This window comes from Diceros bicornis, chromosome 30 (genome assembly GCF_020826845.1).
Source record: "Diceros bicornis minor isolate mBicDic1 chromosome 30, mDicBic1.mat.cur, whole genome shotgun sequence".
NCBI lineage: Eukaryota > Metazoa > Chordata > Mammalia > Perissodactyla > Rhinocerotidae > Diceros > Diceros bicornis.
In genome coordinates this window covers 9,246,940-9,269,799 of record NC_080769.1, presented here as the reverse complement: position 1 = coordinate 9,269,799, position 22,860 = coordinate 9,246,940, and the positions used below count along the sequence as shown (strand labels likewise).

The 22,860-nt window shown below is 45.6% G+C and overlaps 1 protein-coding gene across 1 annotated transcript; it reads right to left on the bottom strand.

Moving 5' to 3' along the window:
• Nucleotides 1–9,495: 9,495 nt before the first annotated feature.
• Nucleotides 9,496–21,473, bottom strand: LOC131394187 (uncharacterized). The gene is made up of 4 exons (XM_058525424.1): nt 21,437–21,473; nt 18,025–18,441; nt 10,605–10,693; nt 9,496–9,998 (listed from the first exon to the last, which is right to left on the bottom strand). The coding sequence occupies exons 1-4, from the start codon at nt 21,471–21,473 to the stop codon at nt 9,882–9,884; spliced, it is 660 nt and encodes a 219-aa protein (XP_058381407.1). The 3' UTR covers nt 9,496–9,881.
• Between the last annotated feature and the right edge of the window lie 1,387 nt (nt 21,474–22,860).

Sequence of the window (22,860 nt, the reverse complement as noted above, 5' to 3'; positions counted from 1 at the left end):
TTGGCATACAGTTTTTCATAGTATTCTCTTATGATCCTTTGTATTTCTTTTTTTTTTTTTTTAATTTTTTATTTATTTTTCCCCCAAGGCCCCAGTAGATAGTTGTATGTCATAGTTACACATCCTTCTAGTTGCTGTATGTGGGACGCGGCCTCAGCATGGCCGGAGAAGCGGTGCGTTGGTGCGTGCCCAGGATCCGAACCTGGGCCGCCAGCAGCGGAGTGCGAGCACTTAACCGCTAAGCCACGGGGCCGGCCCTGATCCTTTGTATTTCTGTGGTATCTATTTTAATTTCTCCTCTTTCGCTTCTAATTTTATTTGAGCCTTCTCTCTTTTTTCCTTAGTGAGTCTGGCTAAGGGTTTGTCAATTTTGTTTTTCTTCTCAATGAACCAGCTCTTAGTTTCACTGATCCTTTCTATTGTTTTTAATCTGTATTTCATTTATTTCCACTCTAATTTTTATTATTTCCTTCCTGCTGACTATGGGCTTTGTTTTTTCTTCTTTTTCTAGTTCTGTTAGGTGTAGTTCAAGATTACTTATTTGGCGGCTGGCCTCGTGGCATAGTGGTTAAGTTTGCATGGTCCACTTCAGTGGCCCAGGGTTCACATGTTCAGATCCCAGATGTGGACCTACACACCTCTCATCAAGCCATGCTGTGGCAGCATCCCACATACAAAAAAATAGAGGAAGACTGGCACAGATGTTAGCTCAGGGCCAATCTTCTTCACCAAAAATAAATTAATTTATTCATTAAAGTAAATAACAGTGCTTTTAAAAAAAAAAGATTACTTATTTGAGATTTTTCTTCTTTGTTGAGGTAGGCCTGTATTGCTATACATTTCTCACTTAGGACCGCTTTTGCTAACTCCCATAAGAGTTGTTGTGTTTTCGGGCTGGCCCCATGGCTTAGCGGTTAAGTGCGCGTGCTCCGCTGCTGGCAGCCCAGGTTCGGATCCTGGACGTGCACCGACGCACCGCTTCTCCGGCCATGCTGAGGCCGCAGTCCACTACAGTAACTAGAAGGATGTGCAGCTATGACATACAACTATCTACTTGGGCTTTGGGGGAAAAAATAAATAAATAAAATTATAAAAAAAAAAAGAGTTGTGTTTTCATTTTCATTTGTCTCCAGGTATTTTTTGATTTCTCCTTTGATTTCTTCATTGATCCATTGGTTGTTCAGTAGCATGTTGTTTAGTCTCCACATATTTGTGAATTTTCTAGCCTTTTTCTTGTAGTTGATTTCTAGTTTCATAGCATTGTAGTTGGAAAAGATGCTTGATATGATTTCAATCTTCTTAAATTAATTGAGGCTTACCTTCTTTCCCAACATATAGTCTATCTTTGAGAAAGTTCCATGAGCACTTGAGAAGAATGTGTAGTCTGCTCTTTTGGGATAGAATATTCTATGTATATACATCAAGTCTACCCGGTTTGGTGTTTCATTTAAGGCCACTGTTTCCTTGTTGAGTTTCTGTCTGGATGACCTATCCATTGATATAAGTGGGCGTGTTGTGGTCCCATACTATTATTGTGCTGCTGTCAATTTCTCCCTTTAGGTCTGTTAATAAATATTTGCTTTATATACTTTGGTCCTCCTGTGTTAGGTGCATATATATTCATAAGTGTTATGTCCTCTTGGTGGAATGTCCCTTTTATCATTATGTACTGTCCCTCTTTGTCTCTCATTTTTTTTATCTTGAAGTGGCTTTGTTTGATACAAGTATGGCAACACTTGCTTTCTTTTGTTTGCCATTTGCTTGGAGTATTGTCTTCCATCCCTTCACTCTGAGCCTATGTTTGTCTTTAGAGCTGAGATGTGTGTCCTGGCGGCAGCATATTGTTGGTTCTTGTTTTTTAATCCACACAGCCACTCTATGCCTTTTGATTGGAGAATTCAATCCATTTATATTTAGAGTGATTATTGATATATGAGAGCTTAGTATTGTCATTTTATCTCATTTTCTGGTTGTTCTATATTGCCATTGTTTCCTTTCCCTTGTATTTCTGACTGCCATTTCAGTTTGGTGGTTTTCTGTGATGGTTTTCTCAGTTTTCTCTTTATTTATGATTTGTGACTCTGCTCTGATCTTTTGTTTCGTGGTTACCATGAGGTGTGTATAAAAGATCTCATAGACGATATAGTCCATTCTGATAGTCTCTTATCTCCATTAGCCTAAGCAGGTTACATCCCCTTCCTCTTCCTCTTTTGTTTTTGTCACATTCTTTTTCATGTTGATTTCGTGATGAACTTGAAGTGTTTATAGTTATTTTTGATGCTTTCTTTCCCTTTGTCTTTTATGTTATAATTTTTTACTGACCTAATCCAATATAGAGCTGCAATTTTCTGATTCTATCTATCTCCTTTCTCAAGATTTTGTAAACTTTTGCCTTTTTGTTATAGGTAGGAGGTCTTCATCATTTCTTGTAAGGGAGGTCTAGTGGTGATGAACTCCCTCAGCTTTTGTTTATCTCGGAAAGCTTTTCTTTCTCCATCATATCTGAAGGATAGTTTCACTGGATAGAATATTCTTGGCTGAAAGTTTTGTCTTTCAGTATTTTCAATATATCATTCCATTCTCTCCTAGGCTGTAAGGTTTCTGCTGAGAAATCCACTGAAAGCCTGATAGGGGTTCTTTTGTAGGTTATTTTCTTCTGCCTTGCTGCCATTAATATTTTTTCTTTGTCATTGACTTTTGCCAGTTTTAATAGTATATGCCTTGGATAAGGTCTTTTTGCATTGATGTAATTAGGAGTTCTACTGGCTTCATGTACTTGTAAGTCCAGTTCTTTGCTCAGGTTTGGGAAGTTCTCAACTATTATTTCTTTGAACAAGCTCTCTGCTTTTTTCTCCCTCTGGAATACCTATAATCCTTATGTTGTTTTTCCTAATTGAGTCAGATATTTCTCAAAGATTTTCTTCATTTCTTTTTAATCTTAGTTCTCTCTCCTCCTCCACCTGAAGCATTTCTATATCTCTATCCTCTAAATCACTAATTCTGTCCTCAATAACATCAGCTCTATTTTTTATGGACTCTGGATTTTTTGCTGGGATTCACTCTGAGCTAACATCTGTTGCCAATCCTCCTCTTTTTTTCTCTTTGTCCCCAAAGCCACAGTACATAGTTGTATATTCTAGTTGTAAGTCTTTCTAGTTCTTCTATGTTAGCCACCACCACAGCATGGCTGACAGCTGAGTGGTATGGTTCCAAGCCTGGGAACCAAACCCAGGCTGCCAAAGTGCAGCATGCTGAACTTCAACTGCTAGGCCATCAGGGCTGGCTCTGGATTATTTTTTATCCAATTAATTGTGTTCTTCATATCCAGAATTTCTGTTTGGTTTTTGTTTAGAGTTTCAATCTCTTTGGTGAAGTAGTTCTTCTGCTCATTAATTTTATTCCTGAGCTCACTGAACTGTCTTTCTGAGTTTTCCTGTAACTCATTGAGTTTCTTTATGATAACTATCTTGAATTCTCTGTTATTTAGATTATAAATTTCTGTGAGATCAAGATTAGTTTCCGGGGACTTGTCATTTTCCTTCTGCTCTGAAGTATTAATGTAGTTCTCGGGGCCGGCCCAGTGCCACAAGTGGTTAAGTGTGCATACTCCACTGTGGCGGCCTGGGGTTCACCAGTTCGGATCCCAGGCATGCACTGACGCACTGCTTGGCAAGCCATACTGTGACAGCATCCCATATAAAGCAGAGGAAGATGGGCATGGATGTTAGCCCAGGGCCAGTCTTCGTCAGCAAAAAAAAAAAAAAAAAAAAGAGGATTGGCAGATGTTAGCACAGGGCTGATCTCCTCACAAAAAAAAAAAAAAACGTAGTTCTTCATGGTGTTTTATCAAGTGATCCTTTGCTGGTGCATTTGTGGTAGTATCAGGTCACAGATTCCACCTGCCACCACTGGGGGGTGGGCAGGAGCTGTGTTTTCTTATCCCCACCTGCTGGAAGTTGTGTGGGTTGGGCTACTCTGTGTTCACCCGGGCTAGCCACAGCCACTCTGCAGGATGCACTCACATGGACAGGGCCTCTGTGCTGGGGGGGCAAGTCCAGCACCATAGGTGGGGTCTTTTTGTTTTTGTTTTTGTTTTTGTGAGATCAGCCCTGTGCTAACATCTGCCAATCCTCCTCTTTTTTTGCTGAGGGAGACCGGCCCTGGGCTAACATCCATGCCCACCTTCCTCTACTTTATATGGGACACCACCACAGCATGGCTTGCCAAGCAGTGTGTTGGTGCACGTCCGGGATCCGAAACAGCAAACCCAGGGGTGCTGCAGCAAAGCGTGCTCACTTAACCGCTTGTGTCATCAGGCTGGCCCCATAGGTGGGGTCTTTGTGCTTGGAAGGGGACCAGCTGAGCTGCTGTGTGCTAGATGGGAGAAGCACCTTCATGGTGGATGAGCTGCCACTCTGTGGATCCCTTGGGCTGCTGTGCTCTGCAGGCACAGGCACCTTCTGAGTAGGCAGGGTGCCTTCTCACCTGTGCTGCGCTAGAGGGGAGGGGCACCCACATGGTGGCTGGGCCACTGCCACTCAGTGTAGTATGTTTCCATCGGTGGGGCTGCCATGCCACATTGGGCTCTCCAGCAAGCCGGGCTGCAACTCTGAAAGGATTCACACAGGCCAGGCTGTCCCCACCTCCTCTTACAGTCATGGCATGGCTGCTATGTGAGGATCCGTAAACTTGCTTGCTGCCACCAGTGGAGCGAGGGGTGTGCATACTTAGTTCCACTGACTCCTGTGGATCCAGTCCACCCACCTTCAGATGTATAGCTGCATGGATCTCTCAGAAGTCCTGTTTCGCTGTGCAGGGAATCCTCTGCTGGTTAATGAATGCCCATTTAGTTGTAACTTAAAGAAGAGAGACTGAGGGAACAACTCACTCCACCATGATGCTGACATCACCTAAGTAGAATTTTTAATAAACATTTATCTCTGGCACTGAAAAACACGAAGAATCTATGTTTACAAAGAAAAAAATCACATTTTTACTATATTAGCACTTAGAAAAGATAATTTTAAAAATACAATGAAATAGCAAGAAAGGGGGCTGGCCTGGTGGCACAGCAGTTAGGTGCTCACACTCCACTGTGGCAGTGCAGGGTTTGCATTCCATGCATGTACCGACACACCACTTGTCAAGCCAAGCTGTGGTGGCGTCCCATATAAAGTAGAGGAAGATGGGCACGGATGTTAGCCCAGGGCCAGTCTTCCTCAGCAAAAAGAGGAGGATTGGCATTGGATGTTAGCTCAGGGCTGATCTTTATCACAAAAAAAAGAAAAAGAATAGCAAGAAAAATATAAAAAAATATGAAGTGCATAGGAAGATATCTGACAATAAAGGTGCCAGATCTCCATAGAAAAATATATAAAATTTTACTGAAAGACATTAAAGAACACCTACATAAATGCAGATACGAAGTTCATGGCCTGAAAGATTTAATAACATAAAGATGTTGATTCTACTAGTACTGATTCAATGCGATTCCAGACATGAGACCAATATGATTTTTGGGGAACTTTTTGCAAGCTTGTTGTTAAATTTATATGGAGAAATAAAAGGCCCAGAAGAAATAAACCACTCTTGAAGAAGAACAAGTCATAGAGATCTGCCTCTCAGGTACAAAATTATTAAAGATTGTGCTATATTAATCCAGGATTAACAAACTGATTAGAAGAACAGAATGGAAGGCCCAGAAACATAAAACCATGCACACAGGAACAACTTATGGGAGACATTCTGATTAGAGTTCCAGGAAAATTGGTTATCTACCAAGGAAGAAATTAAATTGGACCCCTCCTGACACTACATACAAAAATCAATAATGGATAGAAAACTATTTTAGAAGAATATTTTAGAAACATTTTAGAAGACAAGAGAGTAGAACATATTGTGGAAATTAATAAAAGAAACCTTAACTAAATTGGAGTTAGGAAGGCCTGTGGGGGGGTTCTCATGCCTTATCATTAGTCATGCTTGCATCTCTGACAGGAAGTACAACTACTTTACACTGAAGGAAGATTTCTCTCCCCACTCAGCAACAGACTAGCCAATGAGAAACACTGCAGCTCAGCCAATGAGACACCACTGCTGCCCTGAACTGCTACTTCCCCCAGTGGACTTTCCTATAGAACAGCGCCTCCCTACTCCTCCTTTTCTCTATAAAGGCAGCTCCTCTCCTTTGTTTTCCAGATTTGCCTATGGTTTGCCATAATATGCACTTCCCAAATTGCAATTCATTATGAGGATAAAATAACAGGCCAATTTGCTTTTAAGTTGACAATATTTATGACTGCATGTTATTGTCCCAATACAATCAGCCAAAGACCACCAAAGACAAAACCTAAAGTCTGACAAAGTTTACCAGCTCATTGCATTGAGGGAGATCACACACCTGAGGAACTAGGGGGCGTTCCACCAAACAAAGGAAGATATATGGATATTATAGGATCTGGAGGAAGAAGAAAGTTTAGGTGAAATTTAAATGGAGTACAGTCATGTTCATCACCAACTAGGTGCCCCGAGAAACTCAAGGGTGGGTTTGGAAGCATTTAACTGTTTTTCCAAGTTGTATTTTTCCCCTTTTGTTAAGGAGATGCAACCACCAACCACCCTGAAACTGACCAAGCCTCACCACAAGAGCTACGCCCATGACCTTTGCCTTATTTTTAATGCTAAGATCTCTCCAGGAGGAGCTTAGGCCTCATTACTGTAACCTGCAGTGTCTGTGGAAGCATGTTTTCCAACTGAGCCTGTGCAAGTGAATACCCGCCTCTCCCTTTGGAATGTTCATTCCCCATCCACAAAAAGGTCCTTGCTTCCCTTTCTTCAGGGATGCCATGACTTAGGAAATGATTCCCCATGGTCTTCTATTTGCTGAAAATACACTTTACTTTGTGAGACAACTTCCACTGATGTAGAGTCTTATTTAACTCACCAGGAGGTGAGCCCACTTTGTTCGGTAACAACGTGTACTTAACAACTGGGATATATTCTGAGAAATGTGTTGTTAGGCAAGTTCATTGTTATGCAAACACATAGAGTGTACTTACACAAACCTAGATGGTATAGCCTACTACACACCTAGGCTATATGGTACTAATCTTAGAAACATTGTTATGTGATACATGACTGTAGTATTTTGATAGGCTCAAAGTAAAGTGATGCTGTGAATTAAAATAACTCTAATAGCTATCAGACAGTATTTAAAACTAAAATCAAAAATTTTAAAACCTTAGATCAAAATCCATGTAACATACCTAAGGAGTACTTGGAGGAATATCTATGGCCTTAAATGCTTATATTCAAAAACACAGACTGAAAATTAATGAGTTAGATTTCCAATTTAAGCATAAGACAGCAATAGAAGCAACCCCACATTTATAATATTTATAAGGTTTCTCTCTCACTCTGAATTTCTTTGTGCAGAAGTCAAGTCCCAGTGGAAGGCTTCCCTATACTGAAGATATCCACGGAGTTGCTCACACATGAGATCGATGGGGCTATCCCACATGCTTCCATTCCTGGGCTTCCCTTCACTATGAGTTCTCACATGTTTCCTGTGGGATGAGTGACTACTGGAAACTCTCCCACAGTCATTGCACTGGCACATCTTCTCCCTTGTGTGTGCCCTTTTGTGGGCAGTCAGGCTACAGCTCCTATCGAAGACTTTTCCACAGTCACTGCATTGATAGAGCTTCTTCCCAGTATGGGTTCTCAGGTACACCATCAGATGGAAGTTCCTGCTAGAGGTTTTGCCACAGTCATCACACAGATAGAGTCTCTCCTTGGTGTGCATTCTCTTATGCACAGTCAGGTCGCTGCTCCTGATGAAGGCCTTTCCACAGTCATTGCATTCATATGGTTTCTTCCAAGCGTGTATCCTCCTGTGTACAGCGAGGCTCAAGCTGGATCTGAAGAATTTCCCACACTGGTTACACTCATGGTTTCCCTCCAGTGTGAGCTGACACGTGTATCCTAAGGGATGAGTAGCAACTGACAGCTTTCCTGCACTGAAAACATTTACAGGGTTTCTCACCAGCATAAGATCACACGTGGGTCATAAGGGATGAAGGATAACTAAATGCTTTCTCACGTTCTTTACATTCATTGCATTTCTGTCCTGTGTAATTTCTCTTGGGCAAAATAATGTTAGAATTCCTTTTGGTGGCTTTTCCACATGGATTATATTCATGGGGTTTCTCTCTGGATTGAGTTGGTGCCTGTTGATTAAAGGATAAGTGGTAACTAAAGGCTTTCTCACTTTCACTGCACTCATGGGGATACTCCCCCATAGAAAGTCTGCACTGCAAAAAAAAAAAAAAGCAAATTCCTACACTAGAAGTTGCTACCATTTTCAGAGCATGAGTACTGTTTATTCCGTTTGAGTTCTTTCAGACTGAGTAAGGTGAATGCTCTCTGCCCCAAGGTTGCATCATAGTCATGACATTCATAAGGCTTCTTATGTACAGATTTTTTTCTGATAATTGTTTAAACAAAAACTGAATTATGTGTCAATAATCACTAGCTGAGTCATATTTATGAATATGCTTACTTGTGGGAATTCTGTGAATAAATAAACTTTGAAATTGGTTTAGAATGTTTCCCAAATTCATGATACTCAGATATTATCTCCTGAGACATGACTTCTTTTGGGTGAAGGCCACTGGCTCCAAGTGTCTGCCCTCGTGGTTGTGGTGTTTTTTTCTATCTCGTGGCAATCCCAGACTTCTACTGCAGAGAACAAGCAATGAGCCCTCATGAGCCTCACCCTTTTCCTATCAGTAGATGGTTTTTCCCGAACTTTATTCCGCTTTGCAGTGGTCCCTTTGGTTTTAAGTCAAGACTTCTGGTCTGAAATCTATGGGGGTGGGGGAGAAAACAAATATTTAAGTTCTTAGAGAAATAAATGATGAGACAAACGTGACTCTAAAAAATATCCAGACCCTTGTAGATTTTTTCATATACTAACCTAAAACATTAGAAGTCAATGTGACATGGGGCTGGCCCAATGGAGTAGCAGTTAAGTGAGCATGCACTCTGCTGTGGCAGCCCGGGGTTCAGATCCTGGGTATGCACCGACGCACCACTTGTCAAGCCATGCTGTGGCGGTGTCCCATATAAAGTGGAGGAATACGGGCACGGATGTTAGCCCAGGGCCAGTCTTCCTCAGCAAAAGGAGGAGGATTGGTGACAGATGTTAGCTCAGGGCTAATCTTCCTAAGGAAAAAAAAAAAAGAAGTCAATGTGACAGGGAAGAACACACCAGCAGTTAAAGACAGACTTCAAGGATTTCAGCAATGTGAAGAATTTGACAGGACAATGACAGGAATGGGGGTTGCAAATGACAGGTGACTTGCTAAGAAATGATTTTGTCAAAAATGAGATGGCTGTAGGGCCAGCCTCATGGCTTAGCGGTTAAGTGCGTGCGCTCTGCTGCTGGCGGCCCGGGTTCGGATCCCGGGCGCGCACCGACGCACCGCTTCTCCAGCCATGCTGGGGCCGTGTCCCACATACAGCAACTAGAAGAATGTGCAGCTATGACATACAACTATCTACTGGGGCTTTGGGGGGAAAAAAAAAAGGAGGAGGATTGGCAATAGATGTTAGCTCAGGGCCAGTCTTCCTCAGCAAAAAGAGAAGGATTACCATGGATGTTAGCTCAGGGCTGATCTTCCTCACAAAGAAAAAAAAAATATTTCCTCTCTGGCCCTTTAAGGAAAAGTGTGCGCTCCGCTGCTCTACATTTTCACTTCTTAAAAGGGTGGACCACATCTCCTTCATCACTCTTCCCAAGACCAAGAACAGTTCCTGGAATATAACAGGTACTTAAGAAATATTTGCAGCAAAAACCTACCAAAGAGATGAGGCTGGTCTTACCGACTGAGGTTCTCCAGCATCTCATCTCTGTACAAGATTTTCTGAGCAGGGGCCAACAGTGCCCACTCCTCCTGAGAGAAGTCCACTGCCACTTCCTCAAAGGTAACTGAGTCCTAAAACATCACACACATTAGGGCTTAGCCAAGGCCCATCTCCATCACCGGCCCAGTAGGATAGGGCGTGGGGCTAAAGGCACCAGAGGATCAAGGAGTGGGAAGTTCAGACAGGGGACCCTGGCCTCAGCTCTCTCCACTTGCACACTCTCAGCAATCTCACCCAGCTTCATCAATTCATTAGCTCAACACATGGTTGAACTTTTCTCTCTACAACTAGTCTATGAACACATTCAGCCTGGGTCCCCTCAGTCAGGCATCACACAGCCCTGAGTTCATGGCAGCCTGGGAGGAATATTTAGTAAATGAATGAGTGATGTCCCCAGGAATTCCTGAGACAAAGTCATCTCATTGCCTTTCTTGGTTTTCTGTCACAGCTCTGAAGTGACTACTGAGCTAATAAGGACAAAGTACTGAAAAAAAATCATAAATACTGAGGCAATGAGAGCATTCTCTGGGAAGTCCCTTGGCCACCATCAGAGGCTAAGAGTCCTGAGGAAGCGTGGAGACAAGTCCTGGTCAGGTTTGAGGCTCCAGGCCACTGGAAGGAGACACATCCACCCACAGGGAAGGGAGACGCCATGTTGGAAAGAGATTTCTGATTACCTGTGACCAGGTCCTCAGCAACCCGGGAGCCATCGCTTCCTCCTCCACACTCCCCTCCAGGAGACAGGTGGGGTCATGAGCAGGCACAGCTAAAGGACAGGAGAGGGGCTGTGAGAGACAGGCCAGGTCCTAGATTCCAGCCCACACAAGTCTGGAGGCTGCCTCACACAACTGGTATCCCACACACAAGCAAAACACAAGTCCACATGCATGCAGGTTTCCTAAAGGCCAGGGCAGTCCTGTCTCTCCCACGAGAAAAGAGGCCTGTGGGCCTTGCTGCCCATGAGGAAGCCTAGTCAACTCCTGTGACTGTTGAGAGCACTCAAGTTCACAGAGGTTTAGCAAGTCAATTGCCAAGAGTGTAGAACAAATACAATGCATAATGCAATATTATCCCCCAAGCATCTCAAACTCTAAGAGGCACCAACCCTAATGCAAGCAGGCTTGGAGTCTCTTGGGGTTCCACTCCCACCTTGTCCCAGCCTTTGGAAGCCCTCAAGGAAGAGGGTCTCAGGAAAATGAAAAAGGCCAGGGTGCGATCTAGCTCCAGGAAGGTGCATGAGGGACAAGGAAGCCCACGTGGTGTGGCTGGAGCTTGGCGACTGGGGTGTCTGGAGAGGAAAGTGGCAAGAGAGGGTGGCAGAGGGACCAGGAACTGGGTCAAGACCAGGGCAAACCAGCCTGGATCCTATCTGGATTTACACCTTGTGACTGGCAGCTTAGTGGGATAGATTTACAAGAAGAGTTTTCTGTTCTTGTTTATATTTTTTAAGATCATACTGGCTGCTGTTCACAGGACAGCACTGGGGAAGGCAAGAATGTCAGGGTAAGAGAAAACCTCCTTTCTTCCCTTCTTGTGTTCTTATGGCTGGACTAACAGTAAAACTGACACAAGACCACACTAACAGGAGAAAAATCTAGTTTAATACGTACACATTGGAGATTGTAAAGAAATGATACTTCGAGAGTGAACAAAGCAGGCAGTACATCTATCTTTTACACACAAAAAAAACAATAAATTTGTGAGGAATGATAGGACAAAGAAACTTAGGTTTGGGGTACGTAATTAGTGAGGAATTTAAGCAGAGTTAGGCTTGAAGTAGTGAATTAGCAAGGTTTGTTTATGCAGGCTTCTCAGCCCTGAATCCTCTAGCTCTGGTGATAAGGATGCAGGGAGAGCACCTTTCACAGGGGAGATTTATTTCCTGCTTTCAGGGGACTAGAGACAGCAGGGTCAGAACGCCCTTTTCGTTTCTCAAGTAACTTTGATTCAAAATAATCAATATGCTATTGTGGGATATTTTGGGGTGGCCTGCCCTGGACCCCAACAAATAGAAGCAGGGGTCCAGGTGAGAAGGGGGATGGGGAAGCCTTGGGAGATGGGAGGAGCAGCAGAGACTATTGCAAATGGTTAATATTGTTGACACAAAATAACCAATAACCATGCTATAGAAGAGATAAGTGAGTTCTTTTTTTTTTTTTGTGAGGAAGATCAGCCCTGAGCTAACATCCATGCTAATCCTCCTCCTTTTTTTTTTCCCCCAAAGCCCCAGTAGATAGTTGTATGTCATAGTTGCAGATCCTTCTAGTTGCTCCATGTGGGACGCGGTCTCAGCATGGCCGGAGAAGCGGTGCGTCAGTGCGCGCCCGGGATCCGAACCCAGGCTGCCAGCAGCGGAGCGTGCGCACTCAACCGCTAAGCCATGGGGCCGGCCCAATAGCATTTTTAATTTAAAAAATTTTTACAGGATACAAAACATACAGAAAAGAGCATTGTAATGTTATATGTGATACATTTATATAAACACTTCAATGCCACTCACATGGTGTCATGTCTATCTTGTCCCCTGAAGTGGGCCCTGTGCCAAGTTCAGAGTAAGCAACTGACATAGGTTTGTCCCTCCAGTGAATAAAGTGGTGCCAGCAAAGGGAATTCCACACGCCCCTGGCTGGGAGTCGGCAGGGCTGTGGGAGGTGTCCTAGCTACAGCAACAAGTAACTGCCTCTGGAGTCTCCTAGCCCAGCCCAGCCCAGCCATCTCCACTCACAGGGAGGGAATGGGCCCCATGTCCCCAATTCATTAGACTCTCACCTGATGGAGACAGTGGAGGGGAACATGTGTGGTACAGGTGGTAATTAATACTCTCTGTTCAAATTCTGTACAATGAACACTCAAAACTTTCACACACACAGGCAAACACACAAACTCTATCTAGATCTATTATATACAAATAACATACAGAGACATAGGCATAAATATATTTTAAACCATTAGTTGTTCCGTGCAACAATAATAATGATGCAACCCCTGGCTCAAATGTGGCATCAGGAGAAGTAGTTGCTCCCAATATCGGACTTGTGACATTGTGAATGGCAGGAGGAGAATCTGGGGGATCGTGGGACTGGAGGAAGGGGGCACCGGAGGGATTTCAGAGCAGGTCAGTGCCATGCTTGGCGAGGAGAACAAGGGGCTGGGGCTGGGGTCCGCTTTCCCCACAGTGGGAAGACTCGGGGCCCCCATCATAGGGAGAAGGGCACGGCAGGGGAAAGGGGGTGCCCTCCGCAACCCAGGTTGCTGGGACCAGATTCAGATTCTCTCCCCTGGGACTCGGACCAGCCTCCCCAGGTGAGAGATGGGGCTCGGGCTTCAGGGCTGCAAGGGGCAGGAGGCCCAGCTGCTGGCCCAGGATGCTCATTATGAAAGGTTCAGTAGGGGCTGAAGTCAGACCCACACCATCTGAAGCCTCTGGCATGAACACAGCGCCCCAGGGAGGGTGAGCTGTGGGGGTCCCCTCAGAGACTCTCCCCCAGGGAAACTAGGAGATCCTGTGTCGAGAGAGCAGGTCTGGCTCTTTTCCCTTTAAACTCCCCCTTTCCTCCTCAGTGGGCAAATTGGGGCCAAATCAGGCAGCTGATCCCAACCAGCCAGCTGATCCCAACCAGCCTGACTGCAGCAGCGTCCCCTCCTTAAGCTCTGGACTTCCTGGTTGCCTGTTTTCGGGCACCTCATATGCACTCACATGGGGCCAGCTACTCAAGGCGGTGTCCTCTCTGCAGCCAGAGGCAGGTCAATGTAAAAGCGGAGGCGGAGTCAGCAAGGCTGAGCTACCCAATATCATGAGTATTAATTAGCACAGATGTTGCCTGCAGGGGCCCTTTCCAGACCCTCAGGCCCTAAACTATCCCTAATCCCTGGCTCTTGATTCCCAGAGGGAAGAAAGGATTTGGGGGAAGGAGCCAGTATCAAGCAGGGAGGGGAGGGTCTGGTCTCTGGCTCCCAGGCCCTCTCCTGTCTTCCTCACCCTAAGAGACCACCCTAAGCTTTCTGCAGTCACGACAGAACTTCCCTCAGCCCTTCCCAGCGGGAAATGACCCCCAGCCGGCAGCACCTCCTCCTCATCCTCCACTCCCCTTCCCTCCATTCCCAGGTGCCCCTGATCCCAACCGCCCTGGCTTTCTGCCAGTGTCCTCCCATGCTACACAACTGTCTCTGAGCTGCCTGACCTTCTCCATCCAAAGATTTTCTCCTTTCTCTCCCTGAGGAACCCAATTTGCATCATAGGTAGAGCCCAGTCCCTGGGGAGAGGTGGACAGAAGGCTGGAGCCTAGAGGAAAGAGACAAGGGACTCTGGCAATCCTAGGAGAATCTCACAGGACCAGTCCATTTGGATGGGACCTCCTTTGGTGCACTGGGTTGGGGTGGGGAGGCACCAGCTGGATGCGCAGGAGAGACCCTGGGGTGACTGCAAGATGACTCATAGATCTTCTGATCCTTTGTTTACAAACACACACACTGGAGACAACCCTCATAAATTTCCACGGAGGAATTTTCATGGGGAACGTTTTTCATAGCTCGGCCATCAAATCCCTTTAGAGGTTTTCCATACAGTGCACTTACAACAGTCGTAAATTTTCATCGCCCCCCTCCCTGCCCATTTTGACTTTATCTACATCATTTCATGAATATCAATTCCTTTTCTTGCGAATGCTTCATTCCTCCCACACCATTTGGCCTCATCTCAGTAAATAAATGGCTGATTGGGATGGAAACCTGCCCTTGACACACCCTACTCTTTCACAGATCTAATCAAAGAATTCTTCCAAGGACCCTGAAGGTTAGGATCCCTGAGCACTTCCCCACCCACTCTGTTCCCTCAGCTTCCCGCTCACCCCCTCTTAAGGTCACAGATTCAAACGTCACTCCCTCAGAACTCTCCCCACCCCCTTATAGCCAGTCCCTCCTCTAATAACCCCAACTATTTTTCTCATCTCCCTAGTAATGAGAAGACCTTGTCATTCTCGTAATTATGAGAACAGTACTGGATATTTTATTTATGTATGTGTTTATTGCTGGGACTCCATACACAACCTTAGCACAGGAATGTATAAGTGCTCTTTATCTTTTAGTAAATAAATGACTGAGTAAATGAAGGAGCAAAACTATGCTCTCAACGCCACTCCCTATATCTCTTTCAAATCCTTTTACTTCTTTCCCATTCCACAGCCATTCTATTTTTTTTTTCTTTTTTGGTGAGTAAGATCAGCCCTGAGCTAACATCCATGCCAATCCTTCCTCTTTTTGCTGAGGAAGACTGGCCCTGGGCTAACATCTCTGCCTATCTTCCTTCCCTTATATATGGGACACCACCACAGCATGGCCTGACAGGTGGTGCCTCGCTGGGCACCCGGGATCCGAACCCAGGCCGCCAGCAGCAGAGCGCACGCACTTAACCGCTACGCCACGGGGCCGGCCCCTCCATGGCAATTCTAAATCTAGGCTACTGTTATGCTGCTCCTAGACTTATTCTCCTGATGCCATGCCTTCTCTATGCTTCCCGAAGTCCATTCTCAATCCAGCAGCCAGAATGATCTAGCTAAATCACAAACCAAATCACATCACATCCCTGCTTCAAACTCTTCAGTGAATTCCAATTTCCTTAAAGTTCCATCCAGTCCTGCCTCCCTCTTTTGCCACCCTCCCCACAGCCCCGGTCAGGCCTCTCTTTCCTCGGTTCATGCAACACACCAGGCTCTCTCCTGCTTCTGGGATTCTGCACTGGAAGTTTCTACCACTTCTCAAACCCCCTCCTTCCACAAGCCTCTGCCTCACTCAGCCCCACCTATCCTTCGGTTCTCAAATATCACTTCCTCCTAATAGGTCTTCCCTCATTGTCCATATTAAGCTCTCCTGTTTGTCATAGGCCCCTCCATGTCCGTTTCATATCTGTTTCCAGTATAAATAGCCTACTCTGTGGGGGACAGCACTGCCTTTTTTGATTGCCCTGTGCACATGCACCCGCCCAGGCCTCATACCCGGCACCCAATGAGTTTCTGCTGAGTACCCTGAAAAAGGTTCATTTACAGCTAGATTGAGAAGGTGCACACATCCAATAGAAATACAATTCAAACATTAACACAGGAATTAATTTAAATGCTTGTTGTGAAAGATCACATGAGTGGAGCCATATTAAAATAGAGCCAGGGCAGCCATTTCAGAGGCATTGCTTTGCTCGTCTTGTTTTCTTTATCTTCCAAACTGGACCAAACCGCCAACATTCCAAGAAGTCAGTGAGGATGAGGATAAGAATATCCTGTCTATACTTTGCTGATGACCAAATCTCAACCAATCAATGCAACTGGATTTTGCTGATGACCAAATCTCAACCAGTCAATGAAGTACAAACCTAGGCTTACCTCATCTAGCACCAATGAACTCTTCTTTAATACAACTCACTTTATCTTCTCTTTTTCCACAAAAACCCTAAGCCCCTCTCGTGTAATCAGGACACTCTTTGGGTTTCTACCTGAATTTGTGCTCCCCAAATTGCAATTCTTCGATCCCAAAGAAACGCTTTGCCTCTTAAACTGGTTTCCATTTCTGCAGGTTGACACTGTCTACAATATATACCACCAGTATTATTTCTAAAACTTTTAAGAAAAATTCTTATGGGCCAGCCCCGTGGCTTAGCAGTTAGGCGCACGCGCTCCGCTGCTGGCGGCCCGGGTTCGGATCCCGGGCACACACCGACGCACTGGTTCTCTGGCCATGCTGAGGCCACGTCCTGCATACAGCAACTAGAAGGATGTGCAGCTATGACATACAACTATCTACTGGGGCTTTGGGGGTAAAAATAAATAAAATTAAAAATTAAAAAGAAAAAGAAAAATTCTTATGAAAAAGGCAAGATGTGCGAAATATTATTTTCAAAACAAGTGGCCTGTGTTGCTGAATTTCCTCCAGAATTATTGTTCCTCTAATTTCTCACTCCTGAGTTTTTAACCTCACTGGAAAAAAACCCACTTGGTCAAAACACAGCTCTTTTAAGGTTAGTAAATTCGATTTTCTGCTACTAATATTAGGAAAGCTGCTTCCTCCTCTTCCCTGCAGATTCTTATCTTTTTTTTTTTTTTTCCTGTGAGGGAGATCAGCCCTGAGCTAACATCGTATGCTGATCCTCCTCTTTTTTGCTGAGGAAGATTGGCCCTGAGCTAACTTCTGTGCCCATCTTTCTCTACTTTATATGGGACGCCACCGCAGTATGGCATGAGCGGTGCGTCGGTGTGCACCAGGGACCCCCGGGGCCTCTGAAGCAGAGAGCACAAACTTAACCACTTGCGCCCCGGGGCTGGCCCCATTCCTATCTTTTTAATACACACAATTTCATGTATTTCACTTATAATTTAGGCTTTAGCTAGAAGTATATACCACCAAAATCTGTTTTAATACTATTACTAGGAGATCCTTATATTTGAAAAGTGTGCAGCGATTGCAGCCTGTGGAGGAGAGGTGGAGCTCACTGGGGAAGCACACAGCTGAATAATCTTACTTTAGTTATAAGGCTTGTTATTTACACTTGCACTTATTTCCTTTTATTTTCTTGATTACACTTCTTTATTTACACTAACCCTAGAATCTTGAGAAAGTATTCTCCCAAATGAATCTATGAGACACAAATAACTTAAAAAAAGTTTTACGATATCCTCACCCCAAGAATGTTTACGAAAGCAAAAGTCACAGGTAAAATTCTGTTGCATGAGGAGGGCAGAAAGCGACCTTCTTGATGTGAATTTCACGGGCGCCTATCATCCAAAATACCGACGAGACCCCGCCCCCCGAGCCCCGCCCCCGCCGGGACCCGCACCCCCCGCCGCCCCGTCTCCCACCCCACCGGGACCCACCCCCCACAGTAGGGTCTCCCCCAACCCTCGGCCCCGTCCCCCCGCCCCCGCCGGGACCCGCCCCCCGCAGTAGCTTGTCCCCGCCCCCGCCGGGACCCGCCCCCCCCCCCGCCGGGACCCCCCCCCGCGGCCCCTTCCCCGGGACCCGCCGGGACCCGCCCCCCCCCGCCGGGACCCGCCCCCCCGCGGCCTCGTCCCCCCGCCCCCGCCGGGACCCGCCCCCCGAGTGGCGGGGCCGCACCTGGAGCTGGTGGTCCGCGTCGGAAAGCGATGAGAAACCCTGAGGCGCCGTTACGGGGAAGATGGCGGCCGCGCTGGCACGCGCACTCCGCCTCCCGCCTGGGCCGCGGACGTGGTGGACGGCTCCGGCCCGGGGCCGGCAGCGCCTGAGGCGGCGGGAGGGGCGCGGCCGCGACCTCCGGTCTCAGGCGAAGTCCTAGTGCCCTCCGCGGGGGTGGCGGAGGTCCCCCGCCCGCCGGCTCCACTAGGGACCTTGGGTCGGAACCGGGCGGGAGAACCGGGCGGGGGGCGGGACCAGAACGGTTCGGGGGCCGTTGGGCGGGGCCTCGCGCCTGCCCTAGACCGGCCGGGGGGCGGGGGGAGGCTTCAAAGATGTTTTCCTCTGAGCTCTTGCAGCCGTGTGCAGGGATGCGGCTTGCTACGCAGCAGTGGACAACTGATACATCCCTCTTCACTATTCTTTATTTCCCAACTTTCTTGTGCATTCTCAGAAGTCTTTCAATATTATCTTTGAACTTGTCTTACATTTGTATATTATCTTGGGACTATTGACTTTATTTAAATCTTTCTGTTTTTATCCGATTAATAGCAAAGGATTTTTAGAGTTTATGTACATGTTTAGATCGTTTACATATACTTTTTTGCTTTTACTTTTATGTGGTTACCATCATTTCCCTTAATAGTGCTTTTCCTTTCCTTTATTCGTTTAATAAATACTGAGTCGAGCCTTCACAGAACGTTTATTTCAGTTGGGGGGGAGGATAGATGGTAGAACAAATATGCAAGAAACGTCATGTCAATGCCACATCAGAATATTTCTAGCACGTTTCCAAATTGCATTTGGTGGAAATTCATTCAATCATTTTTGTTAATTTTTAAAAATAAATACAACACAAAAAAAAGGACAAAACAAATTTATACTGTGATGAATACTTTTAAAAGGAAAACTCCCACAACTTTAGAAATCTCATCTGTCCCTTCTCATTCACAAACCCCTGGCTCCCCACCTAAAAGGGAGCAATATCCTGGCTTTTATGGTAATCACTTCCTTGCCTTTCTTTATTCTTTTACCACCTAAGTAGTTATTCCTAATACTACAGTTTAATTTTGCCTGTGTTTGAGTTTTATAGAAATGGCGTCACACAGAGTTTTGTTAAGAATTTAGGTTTTTTTCACTTAACATTGTTTGTGAGATTCGTGCATATTATTGTGTATACTTGAGTTCATTCATGATAATTAATGTATGATATTCCATTATATGAATACATGGCAATTTATTTACCCATTTTAATGATGATGGACTCTAAATTGTTTCTAGTTGGAGGCTATTTCAAATAATTGTATAAATATTCTTGTACATATCTCTTGGTGCCCATGTGCAAGCATTCCAGTTATATACATCCCAAAGTGTGGAATTACAGGGTCCTTGGGTATGCATATCTTCCATCATAATAGGTCTGTCCTCCAAATGGATTGTATTAGTTTTCTTTTTTTGTTGTTGTTTTTTGTTGTTGTTTGTGAGGAAGATCAGCCCTGAGCTAACATCCATGCCAATCCTCCTCTTTTTGCTGAGGAAGACTGGCCCTGGGCTAACATCCGTGCCCATCTTCCTCCACTTTATGTGGGACGCCACCACAGCGTGGCCTGACAAGCGGTGCGTCGGTGCGCGCCCAGGATCCGAACCCGGGCCTCCAGCAGTGGGGCGCAAGCACTTAACCGCTAAGCCATGGGGCCGGCCTCATGAATTGCTTTCTTTTTTGTCATTGATACATAGGAGTAAGTTATATACTTATATATCGTGGATTTATTCCTTTATCTTTTTTATATCACGTATAGTTTCTCATGGTTTGTTTCCTATCTTTCAACTTTTTATTTAATTTTGATGTAGTCAAATCTTTTCCTTTTGTATTTTCTTCTTTTGTGTGTGTGTGTGAGGAAGATTAGCCCTGAGCTAACATCTGTTGCCAATCCTCCTCTTTTTTGCTGAGGAAGATTGGCCCTGGGCTAACATCTGTGCCCATCTTCCTCTACTTTATATGTGGGACGCTGCCACAGCATGGCTTGACAAGCGGTGCATTGGTCTGTGCCCAGGATCCGAACCCTCGAACCCTGGGCCACCTAAGCAGAGCCCATGAACTTAACCACTATGCCACCAGGCTGGCCCCCTGTATTTTCTTCTTGAATGGGATTTCCATAAACAACAACATATCCCCCAAGTGTATTGGTTGAGCTTTACCCCTAACACTTGTCAACTTAAAAAGCAAATTTGTCTGTTATTTTATCCTCAAAATGAGTTTATTCAGGAATAGCCAAAAGAATTCCAATTCAGGATGTTCATGCTGTGGGGAACTATAGGCAAATCCAGAGAACAAAGGAGGGGAGCTGCTTTTATAAGGAAAAGGGGGAGTAGGGAGGGGCTGTTCTAAAGGAAAGTAACAGCTCAGGGTGGCAAGGAGTTCTCATTGGCTGACCTGCGGCATTTCTCATTGGCTGAGCTGCAGTGTTTCTCATTGGCTGAGCTGCGGTGTTTCTCATTGGCTGAGCTACAGCGTTTCTCATTGGCTGAGCTGCGGCATTTCTCATTGGCTGAGCAGCGGTGTTTCTCATTGGCTGGGCTGTTGCCTGGGTAGGAGAGAAATCTTCCAGTTTTACTTCCTGTTGGGTGTAACTGAGGATGTGTGATAGAGCATGCAAGCTCCCCCACAGGCCTTTCCAACTCCAATTTTTTTTTTTATTATCTCACTCAGTTTCTTTTCTTTTCTTTTTTTTTTTTTTTGTGAGGAAGATCAGCCCTGAGCTAACATCTATTGCCAATCCTCCTCCTTTTTTTTCCCCAAAGCCCCAGTAGATAGTCGTATGTCATAGCTGCACCTCCTTCTAGTTGCTGTATGTGGGACTTGGCCTCAGCATGGCTGGAGAAGCGGTGTGTCGGTGCACGCCTGGGATCCGAACCCGTGCCGCCAGTAGCGGAGTGCGCGCACTTAACAACTAAGCCATGGGGCTGGCCCCCAACTCTAATTTAATTAAGCTTTCTTTTATTAATTTCCACAGTAACCTAGATAACTGCTTGAGTCAGTCAGCTTTTTTCTTCCCACACCCTAATTCCCACTCATGTTTTAAATTCACCAATACAGAGTGAACCCGTGAAACCCTAGGCACCCCACCCTTGACCCCAGTAAAGGCAGAGCCCCAGGTCTGCGCTCTCTCTCTGTTTGTCTCTACCTGTGTGTGACCTTGCTGTGTGGCCCTCAGGCATGCTGTGTACCCTTCAGGACCTGTGAGTAATAAACCTTGTCTATTCAGAGTTCCCTGATGCTTGTTGCTGAGGTGCTCTTGCAGTCATAATAAGAACCTCAAGGGCCAGTCCAGCCACAACATTGGCTCTGGTTGGGGAAATGTCTGTGGGGACTCACCACAGATAGTAGGGACCCAGGTGAGTGCCTCAGGCATTCCTAGCCATAGCATCGCTCTCCATAGGCTGAGACTGACACAAAACAGCTATGCATCTATTTTAGTCTAAATTAGGGAGGAAACTCTATCCCTCTAGCTCCCTGTGTCCAAGTAGGGAGAATTTCAGCTGACATGACAGTCCTGACCTCTCTCTGCCCATACACGCCCATGCACTTTCTCTGACTAGTGGGTTTAGAAAAAGGAACTGAGGGGCCGCCAGGTGGCGCAGTGGTTAAGTGCGCGTGCTCCGCTGTGGCAGCCCAGGGTTCGTAGGTTGGGATCCCGGGCACGCACTGACACACACAGCTTATCATGCCATGCTGTGGTGGCGTCCCCCATAAAGTAGAGGAAGATGGGCACGGATGTTAGCCCAGGGCCAGTCTTTCTCAGCAAAAAGAGGAGGATTAGCATCAGATGTTAGCTCAGGGCTAATCTTCCTCACAAAAAAAAAAAAAAGAAGGAACTGAGCTCCTTTGGTTCACGCCCCTTCTGTCTCCCTTTGGGAGTTGGCCAGACCCCAGAGAAGACGTATTTTGATCAGACTGAGGCCATGCAGTAAGCATCCAGAGGAGCCTCGTGGTTGACCATCTATGCCATGCCCGAGTAGGTTTGGCAAATTCAGGGGTGAAATATCAGAAAGCCCACTGGGGCTGCCTAGTGGAGCCACAGGCTCCAAGCTCGCTTTTATCAGTTGTGAAGCTGATGTTTTCATCTGATTCCTGTGACTGGTCTCAGACTCCAGAAGGAAATTAAGAGATGTCATTGAGGGGCTGCCCCGTGGCTTAGCGGTTAAGTGCGCGCGCTCCGATACGATACTGGCGGTCCGGGTTCGGATCCCGGTCGTATACAGACGCACCGCTTCTCCGGCCATGCTGGGGCCACGTCCCACAAACAGCAACTAGGATGTGCAACTATGACATACAACCATCTACTGGGGCTTTGGGGAGAAAAAAAGAGGAGGATTGGCAATAGATGTTAGCTCAGGGCCGATCTTCCTCAGCAAAAAGAGGAGGATTGGCATGGATGTTAGCTCAGGGCTGATCATCCTCACAAAAAAAAAAAAAAGATATGTCATTGATTGATATTTCTCCAAAGTCTCAATAGTAGACAAAGAAAGTTCTAGAAAATTACACACCAAACTTCACAAGGATTTCCTCTGGGGCCTGGGATTAGAAAGAGGTTCACTTTCTGTAATGTTAGAATTCTTTACAAACGTGTATTATCTTTGACATCAGGAAAAATTATGTTCAACAAATGTATGTTTAAACACAAGTATCCATCAATTGATGTATGGATAACAAATTGTGGTACAGCCATACAGTGGATAGGAACTACTCAGGAACAAACTGTTGATTCCTAAGCAACCTGGATGAATCTCAAAATCATT

What these genes read in the sequence shown, in the direction of transcription:
- LOC131394187 (XM_058525424.1), bottom strand. Translation starts at nt 21,473, where the DNA reads ATGCCTGAGGCACTCACCTGGGTCCCTACTATCTGTG. An exon ending in CTGGGTCCCTACTATCTGTG is followed by an intron (nt 18,442 to 21,436) that starts GTGAGTCCCCAC and finishes ACTGCTGCGTAG; the next exon opens with CAAGCCGCATCCCTGCACAC. An exon ending in ACGCGGACCACCAGCTCCAG is followed by an intron (nt 10,694 to 18,024) that starts GTGCGGCCCCGC and finishes CCTGTCCTTTAG; the next exon opens with CTGTGCCTGCTCATGACCCC.